Genomic DNA, 23,982 nt, shown 5'->3' on the forward strand with positions numbered 1-23,982 from the left:
ATATATATATATATGTATATATAATATATAAATATAGCTTGCATTTATACAGTGTTTCAAGGTTTACAAAACGACTTTATATATATATTTCATTGGATTTTCAAAAAAACCTTAGGAATAGGTTCTATTCTTATTCTTATTTTGTAGTAAAGGAAACTCGGGCAGACAGAGGTGCTGTGACTTCTCCAGGGTTACCCAGGGAGTGAGTGCCCAAGGCTTGATTTGAACTGCTCTCTTGCAGACTTCAAGGACAGCACTCTGGCCCTTGGGATGTGCTTTGGGATGAGAAGACAAGGTTAATTTCAATTGATCAGGTCAAAGTAGGAAGATTCTCCATCATTAACTAATTAAAGAAATAAAAAAAAACAAATGAATGAATGAATGAATGAAAAAACAAACAAATAAATGATAACTAACATTTATAAAAAGCTTACTATGTGAGAGCACTGCATGAAGCACTTTATAATCATTATCTCATTTGATCCTCACAATTTGGGAGGGAGGCACAATTATTATCCATATTTTACAGAGGAGGAAACTGAGGCAAAAATGGTCATTGGACCAGTGTCACACAACTAATAAGTGTCTGAGGTTCGATTTGAACTCCACGACCAGTGTTCTGTCTACTGAGTCACTTAGCTGACTCTAAGCTCCACCACTTTCTTTCTTTGGAACATGTTGTAGGATAAAAACACAACAACCTACTTCAGTTGATTACGTAGAAGTGGTAAGATTTTACATCCTTCAATTACAAGCAAATATTGTCTGGATCCTGACTATGTGCTTTCACATAAATCATCTCCTCTGGGTCAGCACTGCCAACCAAGCCAACCAAGGGGGCTACTAAGGATTTCTGTGAAGTTCAAAAGAAAATATATTTGTGAAAATCCATGAACCAGATTTAGGGTTGCCACTTCTTCTATACAACAAATAATGGCTCAGGGCTTGGACCTGAGTTTCCAGAACTACATGGAGATTAGTGATGAGGTGCTCCCAGCACTCATGCTGGTCAGGACCTTCTTGAACACCACGAGTAATAAAGAATTCCTCTGAGCTGGGGAAGATCATTCAACCAGTATGTGTCAGAGGTGGGATTTGAACTTGGGTCTCTTTGGCTTTGAGGTCAGCAGCCTATTCAAAGGAACAATTATGATTACTATTTCTTCCCATATCTATCTCAGCCCTGGCTTCAGCCTAAATTCCAATTTCATCTTTGCAGAACTATTTCAATGAGTAGAGGCTGTTCCTATTTGCAGACCAGCAAACTCACTCTCTCTCTTTCTGTCTCTCTCTCTCCCTCCTTCCTTCCCCCCCTTCTCTCATTCTCTCTGTCTCTTTCTCTCTCCCTCCTTTCTTCCCCCTTTCTCTCATTCTCTCTGTCTTTCTGTCTGTCTATCTGTCTCTGCCTCTGTCTCTCTTCCCCTCTTTCCTTCCACCCCTTCTCTCATTCTCTCTGTCTGTCTCTGTCTCTGTCTCTGTCTCTGTCTCTATCTCTGTTAGGACCTTCTGACTTAAAACCTGGAGGTTGCAGTTTGAATGAAAGGCCTGGTATTTCCCTCATTACCCTGCATAGCAATTCTCTTGAAGAATGAATGAAAGCCCTTTAATTCATTCATGTACTTCAAAGGCCCTAATGTCTTTCATTAATCTAAGACTTCTAGATTGTACTTTAGAAACATTTCAGGCAATACAAAATTACCCTAATAAAAGGAGCTTAGCTCAGAAAAGTTTGGGGAATTTCATCACTCCCGGACAATTGCTTTTGGAGGGTTACGGCTCAACCCTGGATGGTGCTCACAAGGGCTAGGTTTAGTCATGGTTCTGATGCGTTAGAAAAATCTCTCAGAAACATATTGGTTATGTTGGAAACATAATAAGGCTTTCTCAGCTTTCTTGCTCGCCAGTTTGGATTATATTAGCAGTGCAGACAAAGTCTAGTACAGTTGAAAAAGAACCACATGCAGTCAAGAGATAACACTTCAAATGCCAGTTTAGGCAATCTTGCTTGGCTGTTTGAGAACTATGAACAAAAAAGCTTTCCTAAGCCTTACTTTCTTTTATCTGTAAAATGGGTATAGTAATATATACATGGCTTATCTTAAAGGGTCCCTGGGAGAAAGTACTTTATCAACTTTAAAGTGCTATGGAAATATGATTATTAAGAAAGATCATTAGATTATAGGTCTGGAGGCTGAAGGGACAATAAGAAACATCAAGTGCAACCATTTTATTTTATAAATATGAAAATGAGGGTCCACTGCGGCTCAGTGGCTTGGCCAAGGTTACATAAGTAGAAAGTGGTGAGCTCTGGGTATCAATGATTAACTCCTCTCCTAGCGTGTGCATGGGGGAAGGGGAGCGAGGGGGCGTGGAGAGAAACAGAGAGAAAGGGAGAGACAGACAGAGAGAGAGAGACAGAGAGAAAGAGAGAGGGAGGGAGAGAGACTGAAAGAAAGAGAGAGAGAGAGAGTGAGAGAGAGAGAGAGAGAGAGAAAGAGAGAGGGAGAAAGAGAAACAGACAGAGACAGAGAGGAGAGGAAGAGACAGAGAGAGACTGAGAAGGAGACAGACAGAGAAAGACACACATGAGAGAAGAGATAGACACACAGACTGAGATAGAGGAGAGGGAAAGACACACACACAGAGAGAGAGAGAGAGAGAGAGAGAGAGAGAGAGAGAGAGAGAGAGAAGGAAGGAGGGAGAGTGTTGACAATATGATCTATTAGATTTAATTCAACAAACATTCATTAAAATACCTACTATGAGCAGAGAGCTCTGTATTAGGCACTAGGGCAAAGAGGACAAAGAAGCCACAGTCTCTGCCCTCACAGAGACTTAAGAGCAAAGTCTGGGCTCTGAAAATAATTTCATAAAGATCAACATGATAATAGTATCAGATTTAATGATAATAAAGACATCAATATAGTGCTTTAGGGTATGCAAATATCCCCTCATTTGAGCTTCACAACCACCCCAGAGGAAGGTGTTATTCACCCTCTTTTTACTGAGGAGGAAGCAGAGGCAGACAAAGGTTCAGTGATTTGCCCAGGGTCACCCAGTTTGTAAGTGTCTGTGGCTGGATTTGAACTTGGACCTAACTGACTCCAGTCCTGGTTCTCTATCCACTGAGACTTCTGGGCTGCCATCTGTCTTTAGATACAGAGAGGAGCTGAGAGTTGTGTCATAGACCTTTTGGTAGTCTTGTAAAGGCCTTCTCAGAAGGATGTTTTTTGAATAATTGAAGGATATGCTAAGTTTTAATTAGAGATTAGGGAATTCTTCCAGCCAAGTTCACAGACCTTCCCACTCCTGGCCCTTAAATCTCTGAGGATCCGAGGACAGGAATCTGTGCCTACATTCTTGAGTCTTCTCATTTTACTGGTGAAGAATCTATGAGTCAGAGGAGTGAAGGGACAGAAAATAGTGGAAAAGCCACTGAATTCAGAAGCGATCTGGTCCAGCTCCCTCCTTTTAAAAATGAGAAAATTGACCCCTATGAAGGTTATACAACATACTCAAGGTCAGGCAGGTACTATTGGGGTGAGGGTAGATTTGAACCCACATACTCTGACTCTGTGTCAGCATTCTTTCCATTATAATACCCTGATTCCAGTGGATAAAGAGAAAGGAACCTACCAACTCTCCTTTCGGCTTCTCCCAGGAGACTGCAGGTGCCACTACTCTAAAGGCCTAAAATAAAATTTCCACAATGACTTTCCTGATCCCAAAGTGCCTAGCCATCAGTTTCCCACTTGAAGCCTTCTTTCTTATGGCAAACCATTAACCTCATTCTCTCACAGCCTCTTCCGACTTATTGAAAGGATCAGAATGAATATTCTGTTCGTTCTTGGGGTGAACTGTAAAACTTCCTAAAAAGCCTCTTAAAGACATACATTTCTATCTGATCATCCTAAGCTATATACTCATCAGTCAATCTGTTATCCAGACTTTGTTTCTATCTGCAGCCTCAGAAAACTTACATAGACTTAAGAATTAAGAAATTAAGAATGAATTAATTAGAATTAAGAAAAAGGAGTATACTTTACTCTATAAAATAGACTTCTCCATTTTCGGTATAGGCCATCTCCCAGTTTTCAGGTAGAGGACCTAAGTTTTCCTCTGCACAAAGAGGTAGGTATTGAGGGAGCTTCTGAGATGGTTCCGTGATGGGAACAGTGGTGATGTTATTATTCACAGGTGGCAGGATTGTCTCTCTTGTACTATGGGTATTGTGCTCTTCTTGTTCTCCAGAATCTGTGGAATACAGACACAAAAAGAAGTGAGGAAAGAGAAATTGCCTTCAGAATCGCCGAAGCTCAGGGGTGGAAGGGTTCACAGAGAACGTGTGGTCCACCCCGTACCTGCCTACCCGTTGTGTACAGCCTTCCATCGCAGGAGAACGTACATCTCCTAATGTATCCCATGAGTCAGGCTCTGAATGAGGTAGTTAATCAGGCTTTGATCTGAGAGTTTTCCCTCCCATCAAATTTAAATCCATCTCTTTGTATCTTCTACCCACAATATTCAGGGGCCAAGTAGAACAAGTTGAAACTCTCATCCTCATGACAGCCCTTGAGTGAGTTGATGAAAGCTATCATCTTTTTACATTTCTGGGTGAGGAATCCCAGTTCCTTCAATTGATGTCATGAACTCAAGGTTCTTCACCATCCTGGTTAGCCTCCTCTGGATCTTCTCCAGGACTTAACAATGCCCTTCCCAAAATGAAGTGGCCAGAACCAAACATGCCACTCTAAAATTTGTCCTGATCAAAACTGATCCCCATCACCTCCCTAATCATGAATGGTCAATGGAATCCTAGCTCTACATTGAGTGTGCTCTAAAAAATAAAATAAAATGAAAGTGAAAACGTTTTGAGTTTCATTGCTTGGGAGCTTTAAAACAGTTCTTGGCCCTTAAAGCTTAATAAAAGCTTGTTGACTGCCTGACTGACTTGCATTTTCTTTGGCAGAAGGCATCAAAAAGATCCATCAGATCGACTCCTTCAAAAGGGAAGATGTTGGAAAATATATTCAGCTTCAATAGCCCTCTTAAATCTTGGTTAGTTAAAAGAGAAAGAAGAAGCACCTTCATAACTCAAATTCCAAAGATTCTGAAGCAAAATAGCCCAGCAAAACATGACCTCAAGCTGCTTTGGGCTTCTATACACATGGGCTTTCTAAGTCAGAAGATTTTTTTTGGAAGAAAAAAGTTGCTTTGAAAACAGGATGAAAAGAAAAAATAAGAAAGCACTATCATCATGCCCTTACCAGCCACTGTTTGCATTAGCTCATTTAAATATTTTCAGTAGATATTGGCCAGAAGCTAAGACTATCTCATGAATTCTGATGGCCAATACAAACAAAAGAAAAATATGCAGACAGCATCTCAATGACTCAACTTCAAAGTTTCCTTTAGAAGGGCAGGGGGAAGTCCGTATCACTAGTTACTTCTGCAGAAGGCAGAAGACTATATGTTGTAGTTTAACAACAAAAATATCCTCCCAAATCACTGATTTTTGAGTAAAAAGGACCTGCATTCCAAACCTAGATCTTATATTTTATTACCTCTGTGACCTTCAGCAAATTATTTGGCATGTTTGCTAGGACCTCCTTTTCCTTTGAAGTTTTATATTCTTATTCATAGTAGAAACATTATGACTTATTTTACAATATAGTACTCTGGGCCAACAAGTCTTTTGGCCCTGTCATTTGGAAGAGACACAAAGAGAGGTACCATGGTTTGCAAAAAGGAATCAAAAGACTGGGTTGTTTCTCCCTAGAGGATTTCAGGCATAAGCTGCATTATCATTTGTCTGGTATGTTGTACTGGGAATTCTTGTGCAGGTAGCAAATTGGCTAGATGACCAATTCTGTGTTTGTGCGATAATATCAAATTCAGCTCAATTTAGTTAAAGTCAAATATTTATTGGATCTTTTATGTCCATGAGAGGGAGCATGGTATGGTGGGCAGAGAGCTGACGACAGAATCCTGAAAAAACTGTTCACATCTTGCCTCTAACACACTGACTGAATGACCCATGGGTAAGCATTTTAATCTCTCAGGGACCCAGCCAATCCTCTAAGATGATGACTTGAAAAGAAAGCCTTAACCTGTTTTGGTAGAAATAGGTCCTGTGCCAAAATCACAGAACTAGAAAAAAAAAAGTCAAAACACTGTGTTATAACAAAAAGAGTTCTTAATCTCAAGACTTTATATGTATTTACAATAATTAGTTTGTACACAGTATTATGGCTCCTAAGGTCTACTGGTTCCTTGAAAAATTAGGTAGTTTATCTGAATAAAAAAGATAGGAATTGAATCGGAATTGCTCTGAGCCCCCAGTTAGGAAAATTCTTAGCATTTATGCATAATTTGGGCTCATTAGGCTATTTGTGAGTGAGACCAAAATTAAAGTTAGAAAGATTTGGGTGTTATATTTTAGTATTTATGAATAGACACTCACAGGAAGATTATGTTGGGAAAAGAGGTGGTGTCAGCAGGGACCTTCTCAGAAATGACAATGGGGCCAATGGCTCTCTTCCATACCTTTCTTTTCTGCTGAAACTCAGTCTTACCTTCTCTTCTTTTGCTGATTGCCCTGAGGCTACTGGTTGCTGGCTCAGTTCTGTATGAACCCAATTGGTCCTGTCTAGCTAGCTAAACACTAAGAATCTCTATCTGGTTCCTTGAGAGTTTCCTTCCTTTTATACAAACTCTATAGGGCATGACCAACTCTCTCTCACGATTCAAGGAGTTTACTGGCTCTGTTAACTCCAGTTTGGATTGAATGAGTCAATTAATAAGTGTTGTTATCTAACAAAGGTAACTGCTTTTAAGTAGGTGGGATGATGAATAGATCTCTACCCCCTAAGCTACAAACATACCCTACATGCTGTTTTACATAGCAGTATGATAGATTCTGATGAAAATAAATGCCAGCAACTTTTGAATAATAGTCATAGCTGACATTTATAGAGTGCTTTGTTTCATTTTATTTTATTTTTCATTCCTTAACTTTCTCTTTTAATAATAACTATAAGACAGAAGGGCAAGGGGTAGGCAAAAGGGATTATATGGCTTGTCCAGGGTCACACCACTAAGAAAAGTCTCAGGCCAAATTTGAACCCAGGTCCTCCTAACTCCAGACTTGGTACTCTATCCACTGTGCTACTTAGCTGTCTCTATAGAGTGTCTTAAAAGAATTCGCTTCATATCTATCATCTCATTTGAACCTCATGACAATCCTGTGAGGTAAATGCTGTTAACTAGCTGAACTTTACAGAAGAAAGAACTGAGACTCGGAGACTATAAGGGACTTGCCCATGGTCACACACAAGTATCCGAGACGGGACTTCAGTCTCAGATTTCTAGTCACATCCAGTGTGCTAGCTGCTGTACAATGCTCACTCTCCAAGTCATTATTCAATCAATCTACAAGTATTGATTAAATACTTATGAGCCAAACAGTGCATGAATAAAAAATACAAATTAAAGACCATTATTTTCCATTTCTCCTCTTCTCTCTCCATCTAATTCCTAAGTAACCTTAGGCTAGGGAGAAGGAATGAAGTAATTTGACTGGTGCTGAGCACTCCCAGATGAGGAAACTATCTCTACCTAATCAACACCTTCTCTGCATCTTTTGGTCTTAGAGAAGTCAAATGTCTTGAGCAGGATCACACAGCTAGTGGGACGCAGAGGTAAGATTTGAAACCAAGCCTTCCTAGCTTCAAGGCCAGCTGTCAACTATGTGCTATTTTGCCTAATTTCTGCCTATTGCTACAAATGACTAATTTTCTGAAAGGTGACCAAGCATCAAAAGAAAGGGTCCTCCTTTCATCCTTCTCCAGTGTGTATCACAGAGTGGATGTACAGAAGGCAATCAAAAGGTGCTTAGAGACAAAACAGATGAGGAAAATCAAAGTTAATTGGGCATAGACTAAGGATGGAAATATGTTGATTCTAAGTAATTGCTCAGCACCAATTGTGATGAAGTTAACTTTAGGAGTGAGGGATGATTATTGATTGACACTTAATCCTCCAATAACCAGCAGAACCTGGTTTACAGAGCAGTGGTGTCCCAGATATGGAGTACTAAAAACAACAATGATTTGGGGGCAGCTGGGTGGCTGGGTGGATTGAGAGCAAGACCTAGAATTGGGAAGTCCTGGGTTCAAATCTGGCCTCAGACACTTCCTAGCTATGGGACCATAGGTAAGTCACTTAACCCCCACTGCCTAGCCCTTATCATTCTTCTGCCTTGGAACCAATGCACAGCAATGATTCTAATTGAAGGTAAGGATTTTTGAAAAACAAAAACAATAAGAAAAATGATAATAACCAAGGGGCAAAGATGAGTTATCAGAAAATCATAGCTTTAACTGTCAATCTTCATATGTATCCACTGGGAGACTAATGGCATCTAAAAGGGTTTCAGTTTGCTATAAAATGCTAAATAAGAGAAAAACAAAATGAAGGGGCATACAACTCAGCTTTGTTTCTAAAATTCCACTTACCAATTAAAATTCTGGAGACCATCCCTTGTTTCTTCCCCTAGGAGGGCTTTAAGAACTAGTGTTTTCAGACAGAGATGCTAGCTGCATGAGTGAGGATTTTAATTTCCTATGGAAAGCCTTTCTAACAACTGAATGACTTTTAAATTATCCAAATATTTTTTAAAGCACCTTGAATGCTTCTTCAGAGGTCAGACAAAGCTCTAATCCATTCCTTATTCTGAATGGAAACAAAAAGCTAAAAAGTAAAGGCCCTGCCTCAAACATATATTAGATCCATATCACTCAATTTACCAGTGAATTGGGAATACCATTATTCTCCCAGAACTAGACATCCTAGGAAATCATTAGTATCTTGAGCCAGAAGTAGCCAAACATCTCGACTGAAAATATTTTTTATTCGATTTAATTAAAGATGTATTTATGAAGTGCCTTTAAATGTCTAAAGAGAGATTTGAACTCAGGTCTTCCAGAGTCCAAAGACAACACTCTATCCACTCTACCACCTAAATAGAACATCATTGACTATGGCTTCTTCTCTGGGAAACTCAGGCAGCTCTGGACTCCACGGGGGCCTGAAAGAAACCCATTCCCCACGGCATTACCAAGGTCATGAGATTTTTCTATCTAAGTGTAAGTTCTTTAGGACTAGGTAGTAGCAGTTATCAGTTGTGCCAGTGCTAAACATATGGGCTGGGCCTTCCCTACAGTTCGGTTCATTCTTTAGATAATTTATTGCCTCAGGTGGTAGCACTGGGAAAGACTGGAAAATGCAACTGCCATGATGATACCTAGGCTTCCCATGAGCATGGCCATGGCTTCCATATGCAACGCCTCTAAATGCATCTGACGCTGACTGTTGGGATGTCTACAAGGGTTTATTCACACCCATGTACCATCAGTTGGATAGCACTAATCATTGTCCAGGGGATGAGAGATTGTTGGCATCCCCAGATGTACCTCAATTTCCTCATCTGTCAAATGAGCTGGAGAAGGAAATGACAAACCACTCCAGTGTCTTTGCCAGGAAAACACCAAATGAAGTCCCAAAGAGCTGGGCACAACTAAAATGAATTGACAACTGCAGTTTCTAGTTTTAAGAGAGTTGCCTGGATCATTGAAAGGGTAAGTGACTTTCTCAGTCATAACAAAGTTAAAAGAAAGACTTGAACCCAAGCTTCTTCTGAGTGCAGTTCTCTATCTCTACTGCTTCCCAAAATTGTGTCAGCATCATAGGAACCTAAATTATAAGAGGATAGATACAGAAAGCTAGAAGGGACCACCAGGACACTGAGTCTAACCCAGTGGTTCCCAAACTTTTTTGGCCAGTTTGAATCAAGATTAGAATCCATGATTCCAAGTCAAGTTCCTTCTCTGTCAGTTTTGGACAAGTAATGAATGACTGACTGAATGAAGGGGACAGCATTTTTTAAGTGTTCACCATTTACCAACCACTGGGGATACAAATACAAAAGCTGAGACTTTTCCTTTCCTCAAAGAGCTTCAGTTCTAACAAAGATAGCACTTATGGGAAGTGGTAGGCAAAGAGGGTTGTTCTGGTGTGGAAAGACACAGGAACAATGAGTTGAGACTATGATGTGGGATAAGTTGCAGCCTATTTTCTTGCATGTAGAAAGCGTCATCAAAGATATCCTTAAGACATGTCTTGAACATGAATGAGAAAATGTGGGTTAGTCACATAGTGAGAGTGACGGACAATAGACGGGAAGCCCACAAAGTGGTCAAAGAACTGCTCAGACACAGAATCTCGGAGTTGGTGAAGATCTCACAGGCTATTTAGGCCAAATGTAGAGGCATTCCCTGTACAAAATGTATACCAAACAGGTGGTTCATCCAAGCTTTGGAGGAGGACCTCCAGGGAGAGGGGACCTCCTGAGGAATCTCTTCCTAGTTTTAAACAACAAACTGTTAGAAAGTTTGCCCCGTTCCCAGCTGAAATCTGCCTCTTTGCATCTTCCACTCATTGTGTATGAGTGGAAAGCCTGAGGCAGGTTTCACAGACCTCCTCCCATCCCCACCTGCCTTACGGAGGAATGATGGAAGCCCACGGCCAAGAAGTGCAAAGGACAAGAAACAGCAGATGACTTGCTGGCTTCACCAGTGAAAGGAAGGTTTGTACTGACTGACCAGACAATGGGTCCATTTGAGGAGGCTTATTTAAGCTGTCTTTCTCCTCAAGTGTCCAACCCATCTCTCAGAATAAAAGTCTAGAGAGGATGCCAGACACCTTCTGAGTATTGTTGGCTCTTGCCAACCCCAAATGGTATCATCATCAGGAATTTAGTTGACAAACATGAAAAAATCACACAGATGTCCATATTATTAGCCTGTGGTTTGTAATGATACATTCTCACCTACCCCACAGCTCCCTCCAATCCTCAAATATCTCTTGTGGCAAAACAAATCTACTTAATGTTCTAATATGTCTCTTTCTGGGGGTGGGAGGCTGGCTGTAGAGCATGTAATGGCAGAAATAATGTGAGCCTAGTCATATCATGGAGCTAACCGCCATGACAGACGGCTGCCTCATGTGCTGACAGATGGGATAATGACTACTGTTAAAAATATTAAAGAAAATATTTAAGCCTGGAGAAAACTTAAGAGCCAATATGCCATTCCAATTTTTCTCATAATCTATCTTCATTCATGGTGGTCCGCTTCAAAGAGATGAGATATTTTTGTCAATAAAGTGATATTTGATAGGAAGCTGTCAAATGAATACTATTACTTCTTTCCAGAAGAGACTCCTGGCATCTGGGGAGAGCTCTGAGACAAAAAATAAAATTAATAATAATAATGACCCCTGGGTAACATCTTGAAAGAGAGGAAAAGAGGGATGATGAAGGTTATTCGATACCCTCTTTCTGCAACACATTTTTCAAACTCCTTTAAAAAAAAATACTAGATCAGGATAGAAACTGTGAATAAAAGGAGGTAAGGAGAATAGCATGTAGACTGAAAAAGAAAATGACTATGTTAAGACCGAGAACTCTGGTATCTCTGCCAGATCCCTACTGGGACGGGCCAAGAAAGAAGGAGACAACCTCTCCTTCCCCCTTCCTCTCCCCAGCCCCCAAATTCTTTCCAGAAAGAGAAGGCTCCCCCCTTTTCTTACCTGTCAAGCTACTGTTCATTTCAGGGACGTCATCCTCATCGTCGTTCTCCGCGTGTACTATGCCAGCATTTTGCATATCATTGTAGGACTTGGTACGTTTCGGGGTTGACTGCTTGGAGCCGGTTTGAAGGTTATGCAAAGCATCAGTGGGAATCACTTTCCCGCTGACGGGTTGGCTGGGAGGCTTGGGTGTCCCATAATAGTTACCTAGGCAATAGAGGCACATTTGCATGTTTCAGTGAGAATTAACCAAAAAAAAAAAAAAAGAAAGAAAAGAAAAAGAAGGCAAGATTTCACATTCAACCCCATTTCAACATAAAGAAATTAAGCTGGAAAACCTAAATGGCCTGTATTTCATTTCTGGGATGGATTGGAAAAAGATGTCTTTCCTCTTCAGTTAGACATGTTGAATTCAGAAGCCGGGATGAGGGCTGCATTGTTTAGGTTCAGGCAGCAGGCAGAAACTAAAACAAAGGCAGCCGGGCTGGAACCCTCAACTTCAACTCATTACATTTGAATCTTAATTAGTCACTTTTTACATGTATGCACAGTGCATTTTGAGGAAGAAGAAATGCTGTGCTGCTCACACCCTGATAGGACCTGAAAGGCTACGCCAACCTTCTCTATCAATAGAAGAATCTCAAAGAGAGGCCAGAGCATTTCTTAAAAAGTGATCTTTCTTTATGGGAAACATTCCCCCAAAGGAAAAGGGTGATATGCCACGTGGCACTTGTTTAATGGAACAGTAGCCTTGGCTTCCGGGTCAGTTAGAAGAGGAATGCCACTTGCCAAGTCTTCAAAGGAAACCCTTGTGCGTTGGCGATGGTGCCTGATGGAGCAGCCATTTCTAAATACCACGTGTTGCAGCAGGCCAATAAGTCACAGCAAACATGGCTGTAGGTGTTGAAGGCTTATTGATATCATTGAAATTCTGTTTGTTTCAGAATATAAGCAGTGGGAATTTAAACAATGTGATCATTTCCCGGAATTCTTTGGGATCTGGCTGAATATAAAGGGCCAGGAAAAATCTGGGTACATTCAGTAAATCCTAAGTAGGATGATCCAATGTAAACGAGTCAGAAGATATGATTTTGTGTAATTAGAAAAAAATCTTGAACCCTTGGACTCCATCTCCCAGAATTCTTTCCTTGTCCCAAAATTCCTTTTCCCTTTTCATTTATGTGCATCTTTAGGTTACTGTTTATATAGTTCTGTAACTCTCCCCCCCGCCCCTCTCTTTTTCCATGTGTGTGGCTGGGAAGGCTGGTTTTACTCAGGCTTATTTATTTTACTTTGAGTTATTAGTAATAAATGTTATTAAATCTAATACATGGAGTATTTTGGATATTAATTGTAATCCTCACAATTTTGAATCCTGGTTTTGCCACTTATTCCCTTAATCTCAGTCTCCTCATATGTAAAAATGAGAGTGGAAAGAAATGATCTCTCTGGTCCCTTCTAGTTCTAACCTATGATTCTATACCCTCATAAATTTGTAATTCTCTTTTGGTTTTCCAAAAGCAGAAATTACAAAAAAAATTATAAATCTTTTTGTATATCATGGAGCCTGGTAGGCTGCTGAAGTCTATGGATCCTTTCTCAGAATAATGCTTGGAGGGCACGAAAAATTAATGCAGAGAATTATAGGAGAAATTCTTATATTGAAATAAAGGTGTATGTGAGCTCCCTGAAATCTATTCACTGACTTCTCGGGGGTCAGTGGCCTCCAGATGAAGATCCTTGACCTTGATGATGATGATGAAGACTGTGAATTTATTGATGGAGAGAGCACTTAGCGAGGAATTTCTTCTACCGACATGCCATTCTACGGCAGGTAGATATGCTCCATGCCGCGTAGAGACTAAGAGGATTGCCTGGAGTCTTGAGAAGAGATTACCTACTTGTTCTGATAAAAATAGCCAGTAGCTCTCAAGTGCTTTGGACTTAGCAAAATGCTTTTGATATATTATTTCATTTAATCCTCACAATGACCCTGTGAGTCACGGGCTTTTATAATTTCCATTTTGCAGGTGATGACACAAACTCAGAGACAATAAGTGTCTTGACCAGGACATCACACTGTTATTGTCAGACGCTGGACTCGAACTCATGTCTTCCTGACTCCTTTCACCCTCTGCCTAAACAGCTAAACGAAAATGAGCATTTCTTATTCATCTTGAACCAAAGAAGAGACAGGCATTTATTGCTAGAGGGTGCATGTGGCACATGGAGGGTAGTCAAATTGATTTCTAACCAATTATGTGTTTAAAGGTAAAGAAATTAATAAGTGAATGTTTCATGATTAGGCATTTTAATGTTGCTTAACAAAGAGCTGATTTTGCAAATACACAGGTCTGTCAATGTCAACTTTGCAATATAAACGAACAGAAAAAAGATCAATTCAAGAAACATTTGTTAAATGCATTTTCTCTTGTTCTCTTGAAGAGCTAGAACATGTTTAATAAATGTTAATTGACTTGATCTTACAACTCTGAATGTATATGTCTATATAAATAAATAAGCACATGTGGAGAAAATATATACACCAACAGTTTTTTTTTTTTCTTAAAGGTTAGTAGAGGCAAAATATTAGGTGAACTGCATATATTAGGCATTGGGAGAAAGGAAAAGGTGAAATAAGGGCAGGTAGGTGGCTTAGTAGATAAAAGAGTTGGGCCTGGAGTCAAGAAGACCTGAGTTCAAATCTGACATCAGATACTTACCAACTTGTGACCCTGGGCAAGTCACTTGACTTTTTTTTTTGCCTCAGTTTCCTTATTTGTGAAAAGGTGAAAAAAATAGCACCTTCTTCTCAGAGTTGTATGAGGATCAAATAGGATAATAATTGTAAAGCTCTTAGGCCAGTGCCTGGCATTCAGTGAGTGTCATACATGTGCTAGTATACATGATCCCTGTTCTTTGGGCACTTAAAAGTTAGTATATGAACTAAAGTATAGTATACGTTAATAGTACCATCATCCTCTATGTGTATTATGTTCATGTGTACGTACAAATAGTAACAATTGCTGAGCACAGATGAATTACATCTAATGATTTGGGGAATCCACCTTTTTTTTGTTTGAAGGTGTTCCTCTAACCCCATTTTCATCTATTTTGTGAGACCGGATGACTTATTTAAGACAAACTGCTGCCTAAAAATAAATAAATAAATAAAAAACGATTAGCTTTGATGAAGCCCAGGTTAGATGCCGATCACAGAATCATTATCTTTTTTACCAAAACACTAAATAATGAGTTGGTTAACTTATTCCATCATTTCTGGCCTGTGAATGACTGATGAAAACAGAGTGTGCCCCACCCCCAAGAATGGGTTTCCAAGTTCCTCTTCCTTTTTTAAATTATTACTTTGTATTAAAATCTTTTGTGTTCCTCTTCCCATCAATTCTAGAATACATTTCTTCCCTTCACTACCTCACCCAGCGTCGAGACCTCCTTTGTAACCAAAAAGTAAAGAGAAAGAAGAAAATGGCAACTGAGCAAAATTCAATAAGACATGAATCATGTTTGAGAGAATATGCTGTTCTGTATCCATAGACACCTACTTCTAGAGATGGAGGCAGGAGGTATATTTTATTTTCTCATTTTTTCCTTGAAGACAATCTAAATTAGTATAATTAAATTAAAAATCATGTGCAAGTCATCACCTCGTAACGTCACAGGTCCTCTAAAAGACAAAGGATTGATGATAATAATAATAGTTATTATAACTGAGGGTCAGCCTTGATTTTGTCATTTCTTACTTTCTTTCATCTTCTCCTTCTGTTCCTTCTTCTTTTTCAAACTCTTAACTTTTGTCTTAGAATCAATACTCTATTGGTTCCAAGAAAGAAGAAGGTAAGAGCTAGGCAATGGGGTTAAGTGACTTGTCAGAGTCACACAGCTAGGAAATGTCTGAAACTAGATTTAAACCCAGGACATCCCATATCTAGGTTTGGCTCTCTAGCCACTGAGCAACCCAGCTGCCCTTGCAACAAGGACATTTTAAAGTCTGAATCAGCCATTACTTCTCATCAATGTCACTAATAAAATGAGAACAATAGCAAACTGAGCCACCACCAGGTGGTTTATGGATACTGAGGAGGCCACACTGGTGGCATGTGCTATATTGTAGGCATTATATAGACTGCTCCAAAATTCCTAGGGCAGGGTTAGGGGTCCAAAGGTCAAAATACCCTCTACTGTGCACAATATGCACAAACTCCTCTTTTAACCTCTCACATCCAATGTCAACACAATATCCTTCCTCCAAGATGGCAGCTGGGATTCTCCACTTTAAAATTCTTCATTCTCTTCATCATGTCTTCAGTCTTTTATAGCTTTTTTCCTAGCTCCAATCCAGGTCTTTTTCATACTTTTCCCAGTGCCACAAGGTGGGGCGGGGGGTCTGGAGTTGGAGTCAGGAAGACCTGGGCTTGATCCTACCTCAGAAATGTACTAGATGTTGGACCTTGGGCAAGTCACTTATTTTATATATATGAACCCATACGGATACTGAAGGGCTTGGATTCAATGATGTCTAAGGTTCCTTAAAGGTGGGACAGTGGACAAAGTGCCAAGCCAGGAATCAGGAAGACCTGAGTTCAAATTTGGGCTCAGACACATACCAGCTGAGTGACCCTAGGCAAGTCACTTCACCCTGTTAGCCTCAGTTTCCTCATCTGTAAAATCATCTGGAGAAGAAAAAGGAGAAACCACTCCAGTATCTTTGCTGAGAAAACTGCAAAAGCCATCAATGAAGAATCAGCCAACACTAAAATGACTAAACAACAATGAGGTTCCTAAAAAAGGAAATCTATGATCTCAATCTGCTCTATGTTTCTTGATGACTGGGCTTTTAAAATGCTCCCTCTTCTGATGCTATGACTCTGAGGTCCACTACCTCATTTTCTCATGGCTGTGATGAATCCAACCACCACAAGGGACCAGGAGTCCAAGATGCATGAGCACCGTGGACTCTGTGAGAAGACTCCTAAGCCTTAAATAAAAATCAGCTAAGCATGTGCTTTAATTCACAGAAAATACTAATTAATTAGGACAACTACTTGGCAAACAACACAGTTTCTTGAAACCCTCAATCGAAAGTCTCATGTAATTATTAATGTATGTATCCAGAATGCATATATCACCCTGGCTCTTCTACACGAAATTTGTAGCCCTTAGAATTGGCTTTGAAGTGAAATTTGATAGGACATGAGAGTTCAGAGTAATCATTCATAAATGAAGAGCTCTAGCAGTAATTCTAATAGGCAGAGAGCATTTCCTCCCAAGATCCCCACCATTTTCAACCCCAGCAACCAGTTTCTCCTAAGAGGAACAATTCCAAAATAGTCTTCCCTGATGACTCCTCCACCACTGGACAAATGAAATCATCCAAATAAACTAAATATACATAAATTGTTGGCCTCTCTTTTTTGGGTGGTGGGGAAAGAGAACCCCTTCAAAGGTGCTCAGATCAACCAAGACTCTCATCATTACTACAACTTGTCACTATATATCGAAGCTTAGCGAAAACCGAGATTACATCCGCATCTCGTTCCATACAGCACAATAAATTCTAAATGGAGCAGTGATCTCAATGTGTGGGTTTTTTTAAATACATAAAAAGCCAAAGTTAATGGAAGATTCTGTACATAACAATTATGGAGTAGTGGAAACATTTGAGAAATTATAGGAGATACAATAAATGGGCTCAATCATTTAAAAATGAAGATGTTTTGCCCAGAGAACAATGAATATAGAATAAAAGGGAAAGAAATAGACTGGGAAAATAAATGCTTCAGCCTGTGGGGATAAGTCCTCCCTAGCAATCTGAGTTATCCCCAAATGGATACGGATGGCCTTTTGGGGGATGGCACTGCTGCCCCCTGCCTTCCATCTCCCAGGTCTCTCAGCCAAAAGTTTAAAGACCAGATGCCAGTAATATTGCAGAGATTTCTATCAGGCATGACTTGAACTGGGTAGTATCAGAAGATCCTTGTGGACTCGGATGGTGGGTTTTTAGGACAGAAAGAGGCATCTGATGTTGACCGTGAGAACTATGGGATAAATCTGAGTATCAGTCAATAAACATTTATTAAATACCTCTTATATGAAATTAAAGAGGCAAGTAAGTAATGCAGTGGATAGAGCACTAGTCCTGCAGTTAGGAAGACCTGGGTTCAAAACTGGCCTCAGATGGTAGCTCTGTGACTCTGGGCAAGGGGCTTAACCCTTTTTGCCTCAGTTTCCTCATCTGTAAAATGAGCTGGAGAAGGAAATGGCAAATTACTTAAGTAACTTAGCCAAGAAAACCCCAAATGAGGTCAAAATCAACCATGACTAAAACAACTGAATCACAATATGACAAGGACTTTTATTAGGTGTTCAGAGACACAAGACCAAAAAAAGCCAAACAAATGCAAAAACACTTCTTGCCCTCAAAGGACTTTTATTCTACTGGGAATGCACAACATGGATGTAGTAAATACATACCGACTATATATACAAAACAAAGGAGACTTGTGGAGAGAGAGGGCACCCTCCCTAGAGTGGAAGATTTCATGTAGAGAGTGGTGCTCGGGTTGAATCTTGAAGGAAAACAAATGATTTTAAGAGGCACAGGTGAAGCGAGAATGTATTTTAGGCATGGGAGCTAGCTGGAAAAGGCACAAGGGATGGGAAGATTGCTGTGGGGTCATGTCTGTGGGAAGAACCACAAGATCAGCTTGCCTGTCCTGCTGTGAAAAGCTAGAAAGGAAGTAATAATGTCGAATGATTCTAGAAAGATTAGATGGTGCCAGGAAACAATGGGCTCTGAATGCCAAACCAGGGAGTTCATATTTTAGCTGAGTATTATCCTAGCCTAGAGGAATCTCAGATTAGAATCAGCAAATCTGGAGAGTTCTAAGGGCCCTCAGCAATGATCTGGTCCAGCACCTATGAAAAAGGAATCCCTACGGACCATAATATACCCACGAAGCAGTTATCCATCAAGATCATTTCGGAGGTGGCAGGCAGCTGGGCTGTGCAATGGATAGGATTCTTGGAGTCAAGAAGACCCAAGTTCAGAATCTCATCTCAGAATCTTATTAGCTGTGTAACCTGAGGCAAGTCCACTTATCTTCCTCCAGCCTCACTTAATTCATCTGTAAAGTGGGGATAATAACAACACCTGTCTCACAAGGTTGGTGTGAGGATAAAAGGAGACATCTGAAAGGTCTTCTGCAAACCTTAAAAATAGTCCTGAAATCCCTTCCACATCACGACTTGCCCCAATGCAATTTCAACATATTGTGGGTCAGTATAAGAAATTAAATGGGGATTTTTGAGGAGTTTCGCAGAAGCCACAGATGACACGTGAAAGCCAGCAGACAATATGGAAATTATATAGTCTATGGCCAAATACTTAACCCAAGCTTTACAACCAGTTACTGTAAACATTCCATGAAAGAAAAAGAAAAAATTTAGACTTCTTCTCTGGCATGAAGGGAGGACCAAAACATTTTGTGTATGTTTTTGAGCCTGTGTAGATGCCACATCCCTAAACCCACAATGTGGAAGGAATATCTATACTGTATAAATGCCAAATAGAGTAACCAGCTCTCCAGCAGCCCATTCCACTTTTGGATAATTCATTGTCCGCAAGAATTTATTTATTTTTTTAATATCAGGCTGAAATTGGCCCCACTGCAACTTTTATCCATTATTTCTGGGACCAAACAGCCCAGGTCTATTCCCCCTGCAGAGGACAGCACTTAGCGCAGTGCCTGGCAAACTGTAAATTCTGTATAATGTTAGTTGCTGCTGCTCCTATTCTCTAGGCTAAACAACCCCAGTTCCTTCAGTGATCTTCCTACAACAAGGATGGATTCAAGGCTCTTCACCACTCTGACTGCTCTTTCTCCAGTTTATCAATGCTACATCTAAACTAAACTACATCTAAGTCCCACCATGTTCTGCCCTAGTCAAACCACATCTGCCACGTTGTATTCGTTTCTGAGCATCCCAGTTTATCAATGCTACATCTAAACTGGGATGTAGCATTGATAAACTGGGATCCCAGTTTAGATGTAGCATTGATAAACAGGGATACTCAGAAACGAATACAACGTGGCAGATGCGGTTTGACTAGGGCAGAATGAAGTGGGACCACCTGTCATCTTATTATGGAAGCTATTATTATTATTATTGGTTGCATAGTATGCTATTGACCTATATGGAGTGTGCAGTCCACTAAGACCCCCAGATCTTTTTCAAGACAAAGAGCTACTTAACTATGTCATGTTCATTTTATTCCTATAGGGTACAAGACAGAGCCTTGGGGTAATCACCAAAGGCTAAGGGGTCCGAGTTCTATGGATGATGATTCCACAAAGGAGACGGAGAAGTACAAGGTGATAGATAAAAGGAGAACCCAAATGCTGAAGACAGCCTTTAGGAATGGTGGTAAACACTGTCAGAGTAAGCATCAGGGCCTTCAAGTAAGATGAAAATCAGCAGACTCTTTCTAGGTCTTCCCATTTAAGGGGTGAATGGTTCCACTGCCAGCAAATGATGACAGAGCATATTAATGTGGCCTCCTTGAAAAAGAGAATGTGGTATGCATCACCCTGAGCTTCAGGATGAGGGGAACTAGATTCGAATCTTGAGACTGTAAAGTCACATTTTATACCTGATTTTTCCCATTCATAAAAAATACTTGCTGATTTCTGGGACCCCAACTGGGTAGCTGTTGGGATCTCCAATTTATTTATTTCATTGGTTAATTGGCCAGAAACCTCCTGAGTATCACAAGAAACTCTGGTCCAAAGAATTTAATTCAAGAGAATAGCAATATTCAAAGAAACTATCAAAATCTTGACAGAATTTATACTGCCCTGGTGATATATGAGAAAATGTTTTCCAGCAATAAGATCCATTATATGGTTTGGTAGCCTGAAGCAGGTCCATGTTTAATCTGAATATAATAATTTCCCTTTGAAGTGGGTCAAGTACAAAATATCATTATTATTCTATTTATTTAGCTTAATTCACAGGTTATCCAACCTGCAGGACAGCTGAAATTACTATCCAATGAACTGGTGAAGAATATTAATGGGAATCATCAATTGCTTGAGGTACAAGAAATTAGTATCCTTGGATAAAGCCAAGGAAATGAGACAATAACATTAATAATAGCTAACGTTTATGGTGTTTGTGTATATTATCTCATTTATCCTCACAATAACCCTATAAAGTATGTGCTATTATGCTCATTTAAAAGATTACTCAGAAATAATAATAAGGTTCTCTTTTATTATATAGGGCTTACTATATCTGGGTCATCTAGGAAGTAGAATAAAAATTCCTTGAGGATATGGATTATTTTTCATTTTGACTTTTTATCCTGGTGCGCTGAATACCTAGCTTTTGTTTGTACTTCTTTTTTTTTGTTTGTTTAATTTTTTTAAAAAATTATTAATAGAATTTATCCACAAGTGTTTAAGTCCTCGCCTCATCACGGAAGGTATTGTTGGGGAGACAGATATGTTCAGATGAATTAAGCCTTTCATGTTTCCACCTTTCAGTTCACTCTCTGGAGGTCATATTCACAATGTATTCTTCCAGTATTAATTCTATAACTATATTTGATGTTCTCTTGATTCTATTCATCTCACTGCTCATTATCCCATGTAGTTCTTTACCAGTTTTTTAAAAAATTGAACTGCTCATCATTTTTATGGCACAGTAATATTCCATCATAATCATATACCATCATTTGTTTGGCCATCCCCCAATTGATGGACAATCCCTCAGTTTCTAGTTCTTTTGTCACTACAAAGAGAGCTACTATATTTTGGAACACATATACTTTTCCTTTTTCCCCGATCTCCTTGGGAAACAGACTCAGTATATGTAGTTTTATAACTTTCTGGTTATAAATCAGTTCACAGCTTCACCAACAATGTATTAGTGTCCCCATTTTTCCACATCCTCTCCATGTACTTCATTTTCAAAGAGGACCAGACATGACTAGTTGATGTCTTGACTTGTGCACAAACTGGATTTAAACAAGGTAGAGTTGCACAAAATTGTCAGCATCACTCTCTTCTAGAGTCATCAAAGCCCAGTGGCAAGACAAAGGTAGGGATGGCAGTCTGGGATGCAGTGGAAGACCTTAGTGTCCTCAAAGTCCAACCAAGCTCCATAGCACCTGAGTTAGCCTTCTTTATGGCCACTGGAACAAACTGTTCCCATCCATCCATTCTGCTTGGGGAAGTCTTCACATGCTTGGGTAGACATCCCCTTAATATAGCAATGGATTTATGACCCAAAGGTGTGGCCACTGCTCATGTGATAGCTTCTTGGAGCCACAGATGAGAACTGGGTAAAAGGTAGATCCCAAAAGTGGCTGATCAGTTCTGAAAAGGGCTCAGTAAGCCCTCACACTAGAAGTGCTAGTCCTCCCTGAACATCCCATACACCAAATAAATGGTTGTTGGATTAGCCTGGTGAAGAGCAATAACTTTTAGAGATCCAATAATGGCAGAAAACTCAGTGCTGTTGTTTCCCAAATAGAAGCTTTCATGGAGTACATAAAGACTCAACAGATGAGTGATTCAGACTAATTACAAGTACAAAGACAGCAATGCACAACAATAGCAGCCCTTTGGAAGGAGTGGAATTGTGATTTGATTAAAAGGAAGTGAGGAAAAAAATTTAAGAAAATAAAAGAATATACATTTCATTTTTATATATTGTTCTGGAAAAAGTTATTTTCAAAGATGTAAAATGTATTTCCCCCTTTCTTTGTATATTTTTCTTCTTTTTTTCCCCCAAACTCTTGCCCTCTGTCTTAGCATCCATTCTAAGACAAAAGAGTGGCAAAGGCTAGGCAATTGGGGTTAATAACCTGCCCAGGATCACACAGCTATGAAGTGTCTGAGACAAATTTGAACCCATCTTCCCAACTGTTACCCTCATGCTCTATCCACTGTGCTACCTGGATTTCTCTCCTTTCTGTATTAAAGGTGGGGTGATTTCTACTCTGAAAATGGCAATGATATATGGAGGATGGGTTAGCTCATTTGAATTGAAAAAAAATCCATGAAAACTCTAAATTCCTTTCTATCCCTTAATACATCCTCTTCCAAGAGTTTCCTGAAAGGTGGCCATATATCACATGGTATCCCAAAAGTCCAATAAGGGGCAATTTTAAGTTATAAAAATTTCAGAGTTCGCTAAGAGTTTTGGGACACCCTGATTAGTCCATATGTGGCATCTTTTTGGAAACTGAAGATGTGTCCCATGACCCTATAGCCTTGTGAGAGTTAACTTCAACAACTTTGTGTTGTTGTGTGTATGTGAATATGTAAAATATGTGAAAAACAAAAGGCAAAGCCCAGAGAGAGTTACCCTGTGTGTGTATGTATATATCCAAAGGAAGAAAAGTCCATAATCATTATTTCATTGCACATCAGGACAATAAGGGCCCTTGCTTGATGAACAGATGACCTGATTTCTAAAAGAAAGGAGGGGGAAAAGAGTGTTTGGAATGTTTCTCTTTCAGATGTGTCGGAGCAGAGAGTTAGCCTTGAGATCAGGAAGACATGGGTCAAGCCCAAGTTTTGACCGATCCGGGTGGTGTGACCCTACCTAGGGTAAGTTGCTTTTGGGACTCTGGACAACTTTCTAATATTGTAAATTGAAAAAAAAGTAGCAAAGGGCATTGGGAGAAAGAGAAGTCGCAGGTGTGTTCGCTAGCCCTAAATGGAGCCCTCGGAAATGATGAGGATCATGATAATGATCATACATACTAATAGGGCTTTTAAGATTGTTCGTATCATTTCCCATACTACAACTCAGTAACCCCATGTGGCAAGGAGATACTACATATGTTGTTATCGCAATTTCCCAGATGAGAAAACAGAGGCTTAGACAGATTAGATCATATTCTATTATAAATTTTGCCAGCAAGATGGGAAAAAAATGGCTTTATAAATAATAAGAAGTGATATTTGTAGAGAACTTCAGGATTGCAATGGTTTTTGCAAACATTAGCTCATTTGAGCCTCACAACACCCTTGTAGGGGGAGGACACCACTCTTATTTTGATGCCCATTTTCCAGGTAAGTGATGGGAACTTTGGAGAGGCAAACTGGGAATGGTCACAGGGCAAGTCAGCATGAGAATAGGGGATTTCAATTCAGGGCTTCTGTACTATCTTTCATACTGACCAAAGTATTCTGGCTGCTACCCCATCCGAACCAGGAATTGCCTTCTTCTAAGAATATGGACAGCTAAGTAGCCACTGCTGAAATGACTGTGGGGCTACAAGGAGAAAACGCAGGGGGT

The 23,982-nt window shown here is 39.8% G+C and overlaps 1 protein-coding gene across 1 annotated transcript in view; it reads right to left on the reverse strand.

Annotated features, from left to right (window-relative positions):
- MAGI1 (membrane associated guanylate kinase, WW and PDZ domain containing 1) overlaps window positions 1-23,982 on the reverse strand; it is a 767,369-nt gene that overhangs the window by 124,542 nt on the left and 618,845 nt on the right. Inside the window, exons 4-5 of the mRNA XM_044675760.1 lie at window positions 11,650-11,856; window positions 4,047-4,254 (exon numbers count right to left, since the gene is read on the reverse strand). Of these exons, the coding sequence (XP_044531695.1) occupies window positions 4,047-4,254; window positions 11,650-11,856 (415 nt within the window). The remainder of the gene's footprint in view (window positions 1-4,046; window positions 4,255-11,649; window positions 11,857-23,982) is intronic.

Source organism: Gracilinanus agilis, chromosome 1, assembly GCF_016433145.1.
Source record: "Gracilinanus agilis isolate LMUSP501 chromosome 1, AgileGrace, whole genome shotgun sequence".
Classification (NCBI taxonomy): Eukaryota; Metazoa; Chordata; class Mammalia; order Didelphimorphia; family Didelphidae; genus Gracilinanus; species Gracilinanus agilis.